Genomic DNA, 15730 nt, shown 5'->3' with positions numbered 1-15730 from the left:
ACCTGGGAGAGGCCAGCAACCACCTAACACATTATATGCAGCTCCCCCAAAGGGCTCTGGGTGTCTGTCTACAGTCACCCCATCTGACTGAGGCAGCTGAGACCACCCTTCAAGGAGGCTCCCAGAAACAGCAGCATCTTAGAACCTCTTTCTGCATCTGCTGCAGCTGAAGGTTCTAGAACTTGTCTTGAGCTTGAAACACATGCCCTTTCCCAATTCTGATTTTCTAGATGCACATTGTCTTTTCTATCTTCTGGGCATGTTCAGAGACAACATAAGCTTCTCTCACACCATAGTTTCAATCTTAGCCTTGGATCACTGTGGCTCGTACTTGGCCTTGACCCTCTGAATGTCTGTATTATCATAATTCACCCATAACCTTACAAATCAGACTTCACTCGGGCCATGTTTTCCTCCTGCAATTGATTCAGCTTGTACATTCTTTCCTAACACCCAGCACAGCCTTCTGCCCTTGCATTGCTGACATCCAGCATGCTAATGTTTCTGATCTTGCTCTAACTGTAATTACATAACTAGCTTTTTCCATCAAAATCCTGTTCTTCCTCAACATTCTCTCGTTATTCTCCACAAATGCAAGAATGGGTTCTCAGCTGCTCCCTTTTGCCACTTATGTACAGGAAGAGGCTCTCTTCTACTGTGCATTGAGTCTAGGACGTGGTAAGGATGTGTCAGGTGCCAGTCTTCACATTCTCCAGGCCACAGAATGGGAACTGGAGATTATCACCCTGATTTTAAGGCAAATAAGAGGAAGGTACAAATATAACCCACAGGCTGGGGGGTTTTCTCCCAGTGGCTTGTATGGGAGCTGGAGCAGAGGCAGAGATGATGAGCCAGGTTTCCTGCAGTTGCACACAGATGACACTGTGCCTCGCTGTCCCATGCGTTGCTTTGGCGTGGCTGTAGGAAGTGGGCCTCGTTGTCTTCATGCTTCGGTGGTGGAGGAGCCCAAGGAAGTCCTGCTGCAAACACGCCCCTTCCCACCCAGTGCTAAGGTGGAATATTACACAGGCATTGGAACCCACATTTCTGAAGAAAAAGAATTAGCTTTAGAGATGTGGTGAGAAGACACGAATGAAAGACCTGCATTTGGAGTAAAATCAGTTCTGTTTCAAGTTCATATGCATGGAAAAATGATGATCACAAACAGTCGCTAAGATAGTAACAGGGACTTCTGGGCAGTGAGGTCCAGAGTCACCTTGTGGCAGATACTGTGTGCGTGGTCAACCCTTGGGGCCCCGGCACCCCCTACCCATGGCCAATCCCGCAGTGTCTGAGGGGCCAGCAGTGCGCTGTGCCCAAGGGTGCCCTCTGCCCTGGGGCCAGGCCTCTGGAGGAGTGACTGCCCCCATGACTGCTGGGGGCTCGAGGGATGACAGAGGGGGCCTGGCAGAACAACTGCTTCATTGCACCTTCTGTGAGCTTCCTCTGTTTCCTGGGCTCACCTCCTGAGAAAACTCTTGGCTCTGGGCTGTCTTGGAGCTGACTGGGTCCCTCAGGCAGCAACATCCACAGAACAGAAAGTATCTAGTGTGGGCAGAGCTCCCAGGGGCATCTGCTCCTGCTCAGTCGGCTCCATATTCATCTCCTGGCCGGCTTGGCCAACGATGACCCATGGCAGCCTGTGGAATGGGACATTCAGAGGGTCCTGGGCCTCGTGTCACTGGCCATCCTGGCACACACTCTACCCTCCTTGGTGCTTTGGCTTCAGACGGCAGAGGGCTCTGGCATTGCACAAGGATTGGGGCTGCCCCTCACAGGTTGTTGTGCTCGCCCCAGACCTAGCAGCAGCTCTGACTCCAGGCTCTGCTGCAGGGGACTTGCACCCACTGCCCTGACCTTACTACCAATGCAGGCACTGCCAGGCTCTTGCAGACAGCCCTAGATTTGCTGTCTGCTTTCCGAAACAACTCCTCCTCAACCCCTTGGCTGTGCCTCTCGCTATTGCTAAAAGCCTTGCAGTCTCTCCCAGTCCCTCACGATCACCTTGCAAATATCCTAGAGTGATCAGTGTATTTCCCAACTGTCTCTCTTTTCTTTGAATCATCAGGATTCTGCCATTTAAGAGCAGGAGGGAGCTGCAGGAAGCAGCAGGCCTCCTGGGCAGAATGGGGCTCTCACTCTGGAGACCCGGCCCTGTCCTCTGCTCACTGGCTTCCCGCCTGGCCCTCAGGAGTAAAGTGGGCCACTAATATGGGACCTATGTCTTGTGCCTGAAATGCAGAGGTGCTAGTGAGTGGGGGCTAGTTGTTTTCTTTATTCATGGTGTAGGGGTGAGAGCTTCTCCCTCTTCCCTTCTGGGTTCTACAGCTGGTCCGAGACTTAATTTTGGCGTAAGACAGATGAACAGGAGGAAAACAAATTTAATTTTGTATGTACAGGAGCCCCAAAGACAAGAAGCTTGAAAGTGACCAAAACAGGCTGTTTTTAATGCCTCTGAGTCAAAGAAACAGTGAATTTGAGAAGAATTGATAAGACAAGGGGTTTGGGCTCAGGGTGGTAAATAGGGAGCTACCAAGGTTTATGGAGCCACCCAGCCCTAAACTGCCCATGGCTGCTGGTGACGCTGCCTCTCTTCCTCCCAAAGCAGCGAAGGCACCTTTTCCCCAGGGTGGGGGTGGAGGCAGAGGAGGCTCTGAGTGTCCTTCTGGCACTGGCCATTTCTTAAGTAAGTTTAATCCAAAATAATCAATATGTAAAAATGGCATATCTGGGGGCAGCCTAAGCTACTCTACTTTGGTGGCTAGAAATGAGAAGCTGAGATCACATTGGGGTTGGAAGTGAAGCCTGGCTTAGGACCTCCCAGTACCCTAGGTGTTGAGTGCAGAGTCAGGGCCTGCCGGCTACAGGCACAAGCAGTCTTGGGCTCCAGGAGACCTGGGAAGTCTCCCCAAGACGAGCACATGGATGGCTAGGTTCCTGCCCACTACAGATGCTGAGAAAGTGTGTGCGAGCTGGTGGTTTCTGCTTCTCCTTGTTCTCTTAGATGTATAGGCACATGTTCCTACCCCATGAAGACAAAACCTGTTCAGCTCTCCCAACCCAGAAATCCAGCATGTACACAGACAAAGCCCAAGCCCCTGAGGTCAGGTGTATGAACATTAGCCTGCTTGTAGTACAAAGTTGATTTCTGTTTCTTTGAGGGGGGTTGGTATCTCTTCATCACCAGGAACGATATTCAGGTGGCTGAACTCACAGGACCGGGTCACACCTCATCCTTGAGGTTTTAAAAATATTATGTTTGCTCGTGTTCTTATATGTGACATCTGTGTCTGCCAGTGTGGCCTCTGCCCTTGATTGCAAAGTTCAGTTTGTCTTTGCAAAGTAGCTCCTTATTTCCTTTCTCTAGTGTAGGAATATGCATGTGTTAATGACATTGGTTAGTTGCTCTTTGTTCTGGGCACAGACTGACTCTCCTCCAAGCATTCAGCTGGAAGAAGGGGTCGCCACCAAGAGCCCTGGCAGACCACAGTCCTCTATGAGGCTTGCTTCAGCCTCTGTGTATGAAGGGCAACCCCACCGGGGCAACACTGCCTTGGGACAGCGGCTGGCTTCCACCCAAGCTCTGATCCATCCTGTGCACCGCTTTAAATTTGCTGAAGGGGCATCGCTATTCATCCATGGTCCCACTGCAAATCCTGATAACATAAAAATAATAACACAACTCATAACAGCCTGAGGGGGACATACTGAGGTCAGAGATGCTTTAAGAAGATTGATTTACATAACTTTCATAGCAGCAGGTGAGTGTCAGAGATTAAGTTCAGAGTTAATAGCTCAGATAACAGAGTTAGGAATGTATTCAAGAGTTAAAAGTACAGACCAGAAGAGAAATAAAAGCAATACTATAACCAATCAATAGTGTGTGACTGACGAGCCAGAGGAGAAAACACACTGACCTCACCTCCATGCCCAGGGAGGAGTCCATGGGGCTGTAGGAAGAATGAGGGATTGAGTACCTTGCCAACATCATGACCATCAGGGACCAGTATGTCATGAAGCTCAGGCATGAATATTAGAAGAACCACAGGCAGATGATAAGACTTGAGAAGGGCCAGACATCTGACAGAGCAAACGCTGTCCCAGAGACACTGCTGGAGAGCCCAGCTCAGGGCAGAATGCACGCTATGCCACCATGTGCTCAGACAAGGATGGAGCCTCTTCACGGATGCCTTAGCACCTCTGCACGGTCTGATTCTCACCAGAAAGATGCACATTAAGCCAGCAGAGGGGATCTGGCAATCTGGGGCCTGGGAGGGAAGAGATCTCTTTAAACTACTTCCTTATAGTCTTGTGTTATTTGTGAGCCATGCGAGTATAATACAATTCAAAGAGTAATGACAAAACATTGCAATATAACATTTTAATGCCTTCATTAAAAAAAAAGGCAGCTTAAAGCTAGGAGTTCTCCAAGATGAATGTTAATTCCAGGACAAGAGACCCCGTTCGCTCCAGCCAGAAGGCAGCTGGCCAGAGATGGGGGCCCTAGAAGCACGGTCCCAGCCTCAGGACACTGCAGAGTATGCAGCACACAGCAAACAAGATAGGCTTGGTGGGGCTGGGGTGTCCCTCCCACGTCTAGGTACCTGTCCCCAGCTCCTAAGGGGCTGTCTGGGTCAAGCTCCATGTCTGTCTGGGTCTCGTCCCTAGGCTGCTGCTGCCTGGTGTTCACCCCTCTGTTCCAGAGCAGTCAGACAGGCTGGGTGAGGACCAGAGGCCCTAAGGATGAAATTCCCTGGAGGCTGCATCACAGAGGACGTCCAGAGCAGCAGGCAGAGGGACTGGAGGGGAACCCTGAGTCCTGCAGCCACAGAGACTGGTGGAGAACTACCTCTGGTCCTTTTTGTAGTCATGTTACAGAGTGAGTGTGTGTGAGTGTGCATGAGCACTGAGTGCATGAGCACTCAGCCTGCGCTGGGGCCCTGTGAACCTCCCCTCCGTGGCAGGCTGGCGGCACCCCAATCCGCACGAAGCCCCTCCTGCTGCCCCCTCACACAGCCTCATACAGCCTCATGTCCAGTCACACAGCAGAGACTTCCTGGAGCCTGGATCGCAGCCCAGGCAGGTGTGCTTCCAAAGCATGTGCTCATCACGTCACAGAATGCTGTTCTCCCTCAGAAATACGCTCGTGTGGTACAGGCACTTGAGATGTGTGGTCTCGAGTATCCAGCATCTGGCAAGGGGACTCTCCCTTTGTTGGAAGATTGGGGTGGATGTTTTCTCCCTGTGGGAAGAGGATGACTCAGTAGAAAGTGAGACAGACAAGGGGCTCCTGTCCCGGCTCTGCTGGTTACTTGCCTTGTGACCTCAGGCAGACCACTTACCCTCTCTGAGCTGTAGAGCTTCATGGCCAAGGAAGGATGCATAGGCTACCTGTCCCGGCCATGGTGAGGGCTTAGAGGGGTAAGGACTGCCAGGAGGTCAGCAGGAGAGTCCCATGTGTGGCTGCAGTGACCATGGTGCTCTCACCCTCAGGAGGCCAGGTGCCCTAGAGTCTCAGAAGATTCGGGACAAGGTTCCTGTAGCACCCAAACCCCAGGCATCCCACCTACAACTGGGTAAGGGAAAGAAAGGTGGGAGGAGAGTACAGAGAAGGATGGCCTGGCTTCTCTATGCTGCTGGTCATCAGTCACTGAATGGAAAAGGACAGGCGTCTAGCAGGACACCCTGGCCAGAGGCTGGAGGCCAGCCGGACCACCCCTGGTAGCCGGGAGACAGCTGGTTGTCACGGCGAGAAGAGGCCATGAGAGGCAGAGTAGCATCTGTAACAGCCACTCAGGGGCCCAAGCTCAGAGTCCTGCAAACACCAGGCCTGTGAATGGCCGTCACCGTGGACAGGGCAGGGTGTGTTGTACCCCCAGTCTGTGTACTGATGATGGGGACCAGCAGTGGTCAGGGGTTTAATGCTGGGCGCACTCCACACCTGATCGCGTGGCCTCACATATGGCTGGCCAGGCTCCCTATGTGGCTGGACACATGACAAAGTGCAGCAGCTGGGAAGATGCCAGTAGCTCGGCAGGACGGAGCCAAAGACGGTTCAAGAAGGAAGACAAAGGAGCAGGACTGTCTCACCGGGAGAAGCAGGCAGGCAATGTGGAATTACTGAGGCCTTGTCGCTGGGCGGCCGTCCACCCCCAGGAGGCCAGAGTTCCGCTCTGCTAGCCTGCCCCTCCCGCCCCCTGCCCCGGGAGGTCTTTGTTTAACTTGAGCATGGTGGCTGTCATCGATGTTTGTGGATGCCACCACACCCCGCCAGTTCTGGTTTTAATCAGCGCAGGAGCACAGCTGTCTGCGCCTGCGAGGAGGCCGCGCGTGCTGGGTCCCGGGCTGGGGCTGACAGTTGGCACTGCCTCTTCAGATGTGGGAGCAGCCTGGTTGGGAGGCTCGGTCATTAATAACGTCTGATCAACCATAATCCCTTGATAATCAAGGAACTTCAGGAGCTGTTCAGAGCCGTTCGGAGCTGTGGGAGCCCCCCTGAACTGATTGCACACACCCCGCTGCCTCCTTCGCGGGAGGGGGACTGTTTGCAGGGGAGCCCCCAGCTCGGGGACCACACTGGGGCTTCCTGGGGGGTGGGTGCACAAGAGGGGCCAGCAGCAGGAAACAGAGCCACCCCAGCACCAGCTCCTGCTCCCAAGGCTGGGACCCATGGGCAAACGGGAAGGATAACCCAGAGGAAGGGCAAGTAACCATGTGAGAAGGGCACACTTGAGGGAACATTCTAGGAGGAGGCACTGCCCTTGGCCCTGGGAGGGGAAGGGCGGGTGGTGGGAGGGGTGAGAAGGAACAGAAATGGCAGGGAGCACTGGGCCTGCCCCTCGGGAGCGTGGCTAGTTCCCGTCACATTCTCTGGGCTCCTGCAGCCACGGGGAAGGTGAAACTGTTCCCACCCCTCGTTGGTGGGAAAGATGAAGGAGAAGGAGGGTCATGGGGGCCCAGCACTCAGAGGCTCCGTCTGTCACCACGGCTCTGCCGTCCATCCCAGATGCTGGCTGAGAAGGAAGGAAGTAGGAGAAACAAAGCAGAGTGATGGTGGGGGTGGCGGGGATGCGGGATCTGTGCTGGGGGCCGGGGACGTGGCTGATGCGTGGCCCTCCTGCCCCCCGCAGGGTACCAGATCGCCTACCGCCTGGCCAGCAGCAGCCCCAACACATTCACCACGGTGGAGGTGGGCGCCACAGTGAGGCAGTTCACGGCCACCGAACTGGCCCCGGAGTCAGCGTACGTCTTCAGGCTATCGGCCAAGACGAGGCAGGGCTGGGGAGAGCCGCTGGAGGCCACCGTCATCACCACTGAGAAGAGAGGTAAGACCCCAGGCCTAAGTCCGCTGTCATGGTGCTACAGGGAGGAGAGTGGGCCTGAGTGGGAGCCTGGAGGTTGCTGGGTCAGGCCCTGGGTGGCCACACCTGCAGCCGGGCACATTACCATGTCTACACAACCCAGCATCTACCAGACAGGCACGAACATCCCAGGTTTAAAGATGGAGACGCGACTCAGAGAGGTTGTGTGACTGGCCCAGGGTTGCTCCGAGTCACCGTGCTTAAGGGCAGCTGCCTGAAGCCAGGCACTTGATCTCTGATGTTCAAAACCACGTGCCTAGCTGAGTGGATGCTCAATAAATATATTTTGTATTGAGCAGCCCTAGGGAGTTCTGTCCTCATGGACGCCTCTTCTGTTCCAAGCCCTGGCGAGGTACATTGGCTTGGAACCTCTTCACCAAAGCCTGAGGAAGAAAGTGCTGTGAGCCCAATTCTACGGAAGAGAAAGGGGAGCCCGGACAGATTGGTCATTTGCCCAGGACACAGCTGTGAGGCAGTGATGAGGACACCCTCCATAGGCCACCAGGCCACTTCTTACCACAGAAATCTGCTGCGGGTTCCCATTTCAGTGAGCCCCTGACATTCCCTGGAGCCTCGCTCTGCAATCTGTCTTGGCAGGCCCCCTCTCCAGGCCCACTGCTACAAGGCCTTGGGGGCCTTGGGGGCCTCGTACACAAGCAGCTCTGGCTGCCACTGCAGGTTCTGAGGTCAGGGCCAACCCCAGCAGTCTCAGGAAAGAGTATGACAGGAAGGCCCTTGCACACATGGGTATGTTCAGAGAGATGACCTACCCTACTCCCATCTAGGAGTCCCCAAGCACCAGGCTCTGGAGCTGTGTGACCCTAGGCAAGGCCCTTCCCCTCTCTGTGCCCTGACGACCACCTGGTGACCTCTTAGCAAACACTTGGGTCAGCGCAGGGCCCCCGAGGGGCAGCATGACCATCAGACCTCCAGCCCAGAGCTGGCGCGATGTCCATGCTCAGAGTAGGAGCCAGTATCACTGCTGCCTGCATCATCACTTTATGACAAGATCTAGAGCAGTCTATCTAAGGGACACATGAGCTGACCCCAGGGTGCCTGAATAACAATCTGAAAGGCCAATCCAAAATCTACAAAAGGTAGAAGGCAAAGGAGGCTGGCGTGCACTGAGCCCTCACCACATTCTGGTACCTTCCAGGCATTGCAGCCCACTCCTCTGTCTAATTCCCACACAAGCAGGTCAAATGGGTGGGGAAACTCTGATGCCCCACAAGGTGCAAGAGCCTGCTGAGGTCCAGCTCGGTGGCCACACTGGGTAGAATGTCTGGCTGCCCAGGAATGAGCTGCTTGGCCCAGGCACACAGCTGACCCTCCTGATGGCCAACGGGGGGGGGGGGGGGGCGAGGGACGCTGTCATCACCTATCTGTGGCTTCGAATCTTCCAAGGACTCCATGCCTTCCAGGGGAAGGCCAAACCCTTCAGCCTGCTGTGAGTCCCCAAACCCCAAACCTCTGAGCCCCAGGTGGCGGAGGAGGACAATGCCCACCCCAGAGCTGCCCAGCGGCACCAAATGCGTAGCCCTTCCTCCGTTGGCTACCGTTACCTCTGTTGTTAACTGGAGGATGGAAGGCTTGGAGTCACCAGAGATGCCAAAGCGTGAAGCAGATGGGGAGACAGCCATGCACACTCAGGCCCCTGACCACCAACACACAATGCTGTCTGGCCCATGGTCCCAGCACAGGGGCCCCGGACAGAGGACACTGGTGCCAGGACTACCCCCTCCTGCAGTGGTGGCCAGGGTCCTCGGGCTCCTCCTTGTCCGGGACGTGGTCGGGGTCAGCAGCCAGGGCTGAGAGAGCAGCTAGGGCCTTGAGTGCCTCTCCCAAAGACTCTTGCCTTCTTCCTCAATGGTGATGAAGTCCCATAGGGAAATCTAGCACTTTCTGAGGCACTGGGAAAAGACACAGGTTTGCTAAAGATTTGAGGTGACTTAAATCCAAGTGGAAGCATTAACAAGTGCCCTCCAAGAGGCACCCTGGTCCACAGCAGGGCTGCTGCTGCTGGGGCTAGCGGACACATGCCCACACCCAGCCCACGCCCTGACCACCTGTTCCACCTGCCTTGGGCCCATAGAGTTTAGGGGATTTGGGCCAGGGCTTGCAGACCACCCCCAGCAGGACTTCCCCAATTGCCATGATGCCCAGGAGCGTGGTCCTCGCAGCTGGCAAGGGGCCACAGGGCTGTCACGCAGGCCGAGGAGGGAGAGGACAGCCCAAGCATGTGCTCCCAGAGGAGCGTTGACCACAGAAGGCGGAAAAGCTCCTCCCGCCCGTCACCGCAGGCTGGCAACCAGTTGCTGCTTTATTACCCGCCACACATTTTCAACAGGATCAATAATCTTCATGATAAACAATTAAACAATTATTCCTCCCTCTGTGGAGTTTCCCTGTTGAAATCGATGGGGCGAGGAGACGCACCACAGTAATGATCCATGCTCAGGGGCCTGGTCCCAGCCGCCTGCGCTCCCAGTCACCAGCGCTGTAGGCACAGAGCAGTGGCGACAGCCCCTGGAGGAGCTGAGCGGGACACTGTGGGTGTTCAGGCTCCAGTTGGCTTCTGGGGAGAGGAAGTCAGTCTGACAGATGCGCTGAGCCTGTGATCAGAGGGAAAGTCCGCAGGAGAGCCCAGGTGTCCTCAGTGACGCCCGCAGGGACGTGTGGCCGTCCAGGAGCATGTGTGGGCTCACCCTCTTGTCTGTCTGCCTGTCTCTGCAAGAGCAGCACTCGGGGAGCAAGCCAGAGTGTCCAGTCCAATCCAGGCTGGGTGAGTCCCAGTGAGAGAGCCGCAGGTGCCCGGGCATCGGCTCTGTATGGTCTGAGCTCGTGCGCAGCTGGCAGTCCCCATGCTGGATCTCATGTGGAGCAGCAGCCCCTCACCTGTCTCTGGTCTGTTCTCTTCTGGTTGCAGAGCGACCAGCACCCCCCCGGGAGCTCCTGGTGCCCCAGGCAGAAGTGACTGCGCGCAGCCTCCGGCTCCAGTGGGTCCCGGGCAGCGACGGGGCCTCCCCCATTCGCTACTTCACGGTGCAGGTGCGAGAGCTGCCCCGCGGAGAGTGGCAGACCTACTCCTCGTCCATCAGCCACGAGGCCACAGCCTGTGCTGTCGAAAGGTACCCAGAGCCAGGCGGATATGCCCTGGGGAATGGGCCCTGCCACTCCTGCCCAGGACTGGGGAGGCTGACCGCTCACATCTCTCTAGTGCCAGGGACCAGGATTGCCACATCCTGGAGCCTTCTCAGGCCCCTCCCCCGGGTCTGTCCTTCCAGGCATGCCCTGGGCAGGCGGCTTGCACACTCTGGGTCCCAGGGATGGATGAGGCACAGATGACGGGGACAGTGAGGCTGGACATGTAGGCTCCATCACCCTATCCCCTAAGAGGCAGATGTGGAGGAGGAGAGGTGTGGGGAAGGGGTGTCACGGGCTGAGAGGGTTGCACCTTCTCTTGTGCTCTCTCTTTTAGTCAACAAGGCAGATAATTCCCCCTCCTGCTGTCATCCACTATGATGGCCGGTCAGGGACATGGGAGGGGCATCCCCACTGCACCATGAGAACCCAGCATTTATCCAGTTACTGAGTGAGCCACCAGGCAAAGGCAGAGGGGAGTGATGCTGACCACCACAGCTGAGCTCTTGGCACCCACTGTCTTATTGAGGCCCCTTCTCATTCCCCAGCCCGCTCTACAATGAAGGACAAGGGCACCCCCTTGTATGGTAAGAGACTAGGGCACTCCCCTCTGCAGTGAGGGATGAGGGCACCCCCTCTACGGTGAGGGAAGAGGGCAACCTCTTTTACAGTGAGGGATGAGGACACCACATCTACAGTGGGACACCAGAGCACCCCCTCTATAGTTAGAGATCAGGGCACTGCCGTTTATGCTGGGGGACGAGGGCACCCCCTCTACAGTGGGAAACCAGGGCAACCCTTCTATGCTGGGCGACAAGGGCACCCCCTCTACAGTGAGGGACCAGGGCACCCCCTCTATGGTGGGAGTCTATGGCAACCTCCTCTATAGTTAGAGACTAGGACACCACCCTCAATGCTGGGGGATGAGGGTACACCCCTCTGCAATGGGAGACCAGGCACCTCCTCTATGCTGGGGGACAAGGGCTATATAACCATCTAGGTGAGAGTTCTCAGAAGTGACCTCAGGCCCTGCATCCCTCCCTGGGGGGCCCGGGCTGTGCAGGTTCACAGCACCTACAGAAGCCCCCTGGGTCTGAACGGTGGGCAGGCCTGTCCATGGAGCTGGCAGGGCGTCTTTCCTGTCCTCCTTCTCTGGCCCTGACTTGGGTCACTTTCCATGAAGCTCACATCAGGCTGTGAGGGGGCCACTGAGGAGTGAGTCCCACTGGCTCCGAGGGTTCCAGGACCCTGGCCAGTAGCTCCCATGGGGAGGGTGGAGGAGGCCAAGACCCCACTTCCCAGGCTGCCAGCGTTCCTCTCACCTTTCAGACAGAACACATACTCATTGCCCCCCAACCTGGGCACCATGCTGGGAAATCTCACACACATTTCTCATTGACCCTGCATGATGGCCCAGTGGGGTACATCATCATCCCCATTCTGCAGAGGAGAGCTGAGGGTCAGAAGGGTCACACTCACTGCAGCCCCAGCATCTCCTGACCCTCCTCCTTTGCAAGGCCACCTGGCTCTGCTTCTGCACTCTGCTGAACCTGAGCAGAAGGGGGGTTGTGGAGCAGCTGGGGTGGCAGGGATCGGGGGGCTCCTGCAGCAGCCTGCATCCTCAGGCATCCCCACTCCCACCCTGGGCACAGTTCAAGCTGTGAGGGAGGGGTGAGGGCTGGCTGATGCGTGGCTCTGTCACTGCGTCTGACACGTGGCAACAGCAAGGTTTATAGAGAAAAGGAGCTCCGCGTAAGCATGTGACTGAGGTGACGCGTGATGCACAGGTGGGTTGTCACACTGGGGCATCATGGGACGGGAGACTATCCAGGCTCAGGTTGGTTTCCAGCCACCTGCCATGTGGTGGTCTTAGGCAGCTCCTTGGCACTCACCTTCGGGGTTGTGGCACCATTTGGAGGCCGTGCGGTGCCTGGTGGCACCAGGCCCAGGACAGTGGCGGTCCCCCTACACTGCCCACCCGGGAGGCACGGCTACGTGTCCAGCGTTCACCTTCATAGCACATCCGCGGGTGGGGCGGCCCCAAGCAGATCGCTTGGATCTCCCAGCATCTCCATCGCGGCTCCCAGACCTAACGCCCAGGTTGTGCCTTCAGAGAGGGTGACAGTCCAAGAAGGAAGGCAGCTCATCAGCTTACAGCTCCAGCTGCTCGGGGCCCAAATCTGCTCGGTGCACAGTGACCCCCTCCATCACAGCTCCTCTGAGTGGAGGGCGAAAGGTCCCAAGCACAGGTACTCTTTCCAGAAGGGCTGGAGGCACTGTCTGGCTCCCCACTAGAAGGGGCCACAGTAGCTCAGATGTGTGCAGTGGTGAGTGAGTTGACCTTTAGAAAACTGGTTACGGTTACATCTTTTATTTCACTCTTCAGCAGAGAAGAGGACTGGATGCTCACCTCTGTGACCTGGTCTGGGAACTCAGGGCATTAAAGCTCCCACGGGCTCTTCCCACCGTGGTTACTGTGATTGTCACTATCATTACCGCTGCCACCCCAATGCTAGACAGCCTCTCCTCTTCAGCAGTTTCTGCGTGCTGCCCTATATGTTGTCGGCAGCAGGCCTGCAGACATACAGACCTTGCACACGAGGAGGTAGAGGTGTAGACATCCTAAGTCCTGAGCGTGCTCCCCCGGGGGGCAGCCAGAGGCCCTCAGGGTCCCCAGCTCTGGGGACATTTGCTTGGCCCATAGCCCAAAGCCTCACAGCCACAGACCACCCAGCTAACTTACACACTGGCTGGTGAAGAATCGGTTGCTGTCACCTAGGCAGCAAGCCCTCACCACCTGTCTGCCCATCAGTGGCCGTGGGGCTGGGGAAAGTCCATGTTAGCTTGTGAAGCCTCATTCCCTCATCTGTGGAAGACAGAGATGGAGGGGTGACCCTGTTGGTCCTCTCAGCTCTGTGAGCCCAAGGTTTGCCTCCATTCCTGATGGCAATGACCCAGCTGCCATCTCAGAAGGCAATCCCAAGTAGTCCCACTCTTCCCACTCAGATCCTACCAGCATCCCACTTCCCCTCTGAACGACAGCCACACAACCTGGGAGACTCAGCTCTCAGCTCCTTACACCACCCCCTCCAGAGCCCCGAGTCCCCCCAGGAGGCCCTGAGGGTCAGGGGGTATGGCCAAGAGTGACCAGATGGCTTCATAAACCACACTCCGTTGCACTGGGTGCGTAGCTTCATTAGAATGTGCTTATGGATAAAAAAATAGCATCACTCCTTTGTGTAACCATCTGAAAGAAAGGAGAAAAACAAAATCCAGTGGCCTTTTCTATCGTGGGGCCTCCTAAAAGCAAACAGACCAATGGAGTGCAGGGGACTTCACGTTGGAAAGGAGGGGCCCATGCCTCCCGGCAGACCGTTTGATTTGGTGTGGGAGAAGCTGTGGTGGGTCCCCTCCAGGGCCCCCTCTGGCCACCAGCAGGAACACATCACGTTCCAGGAAAGCAGAGCTTTGCACATTGCCACAGCATGACCTCCTTCCCACTCCGATAGCCACAGAGCTGCTCTCTCCTTCTTTTTCTCTATGTGTTTTTTTTTTTTTCACAATTTACTTTTGCCAGTTTCATGAAGTCTGCTAATGACCAGAAAGCATGAAAGTTTAAACAAAAGTTCAAAGCAAAAAGTTTAACAATCTGCATCGAGCGGCTGTCCCCACATCTAGTGGGTGTGGGGACAGGAGGGGAGGCGCCGGATTGAGGGACATAGCCGGGCAGCATCCGTTCCTAGTGGGAATGCGTACAGTTGAGGAGGAGGTGGCCCGTGAGCCCAGAGCCACATGGACATTCTGGGTGTCACTAGGATGGCAACAGCGGCAGTGTGAGCTCAGGCGATGGTCCTGTACCCACTGATAGCAGGTCCTGCCATTCCTCTGAGCATCCCCGGGGAACACTATGAACGCAACCACGGGGGCAGAAGGGGATTACATGTGGAACAAGAGGGATTCCGTTCAAGCCAGGATGCTGGCCCCGTCTCCATTGGGAGACGGCCAGTTCTTTCTTTTCTTCTTCTGTGTCATCTTTAAAAATGAAGTCATGTGAAAAGCAGGTAAATTTGGCCAAGGATATTATGCATGGTTCTATATTCTTTGCTCTTTGTGATGCAAATCTTGAGTTCTTAATAGATGTTTTCAGTACCTTAAAGGTGAATAAATCAATACATAAAGGCAGTGGCAGGTAGCTTCCAAAATGATCTGGACTCCTGCTTTATTATTATAACCAAACCAGGCGAATGAATCTAGGCAGCTCCTTCTGTTTATGAGACTCTGCCTCTGGCTCCATGGGAGGCACAGGGACTGGAAGCCGCATCCGCACCACCCCCAGCCAAGTACTTTGGCCATGGAGCTAAACACAGGCAAGAGGGTAGCAATGGCACACAGGTCAAGCACGAGCTTGCTTTCTAATTGTGCTTCTTTCCTGCGAGCTTGGACAGTGAGGTTCCATGCCACCCAAATCTGTTCATTTCCTCAGTTTGGGATGGCTAGAATTTAAAGGTGTTACTTCAAATGTTTACCTAAATCCAGCCGGTGTCCAAGTTCAGACGGCAGAAAATTGGCAGGCAAGGGATGCTAGATGCAAATAGGCCAAGGGAGTCTGCACATGGCAGGTGTGTCTGGGGACAGTGAGGTTGCCACCGGCAGGGGACGGGGAAAGCCTTTGGGAACGTGAGAAAGAAGAGATGATGCTTAAGAATTGCTAACTGTGTGCCTAGATCCATCATGCTCCATAAGAAGGTCATGTCATGTGACTGTCACAGCAGCTCTGGGATCCTCAGAGAAGGTCACTGACTGGCCCAGGCTGGGGGGTGGCAGGACCAAACTCTGAATTCTGGTTGGGCCGACCCTGAGATAGGCCTGGGCAAGTGAATAGGGAGCTTACAGGTGTTGAAGGGTGTTGAGGGAGGGCGTCCAGGATGATTTGTGCCTTTCCTCAGGGGTCATCAGCCCTGAAGTGCTGCTCTGCTCCAGGGGGGAGCATGACAGGAGCACAGGGGGTAGACCGGTGGTCCGAAGGCCCAGCTATGCAGGGATGAGGAGGAGGGGTGGGATGAGCTTGCAGGGTATGCAAGCTGTTGTCACTTCTCATCAGGCTCCCTTCACAGCTGCTGAGTCTCTCGGGGCCTGTTTTTAGGGCACCTGGCGGGCTTCCTACCCAGAGGCGAGGGTAAGCCCCTGCTCCTGAGCCCCCTGGTATGCCCTGCGGCTCCCCAGAAGGC

The 15730-nt window shown here is 55.7% G+C and overlaps 1 protein-coding gene across 3 annotated transcripts in view; it reads left to right on the top strand.

Moving 5' to 3' along the window:
* Positions 1–15730, top strand: part of SDK1 (sidekick cell adhesion molecule 1) — an 885268-nt gene that overhangs the window by 791974 nt on the left and 77564 nt on the right. For all 3 annotated transcript variants that reach the window (XM_072753253.1, XM_072753252.1, XM_072753254.1), the window contains exons 29-30: positions 7131–7325; positions 10288–10489. In XM_072753253.1, the coding sequence (XP_072609354.1) occupies positions 7131–7325; positions 10288–10489 (397 nt within the window). The remainder of the gene's footprint in view (positions 1–7130; positions 7326–10287; positions 10490–15730) is intronic.

The sequence above is a fragment of the Vulpes vulpes genome, chromosome 3 (genome assembly GCF_048418805.1).
Source record: "Vulpes vulpes isolate BD-2025 chromosome 3, VulVul3, whole genome shotgun sequence".
Taxonomy (NCBI): Eukaryota; Metazoa; Chordata; class Mammalia; order Carnivora; family Canidae; genus Vulpes; species Vulpes vulpes.
Note: the sequence above shows the minus strand (reverse complement) of the source record. Positions and strands in the feature narration are given on the sequence as shown.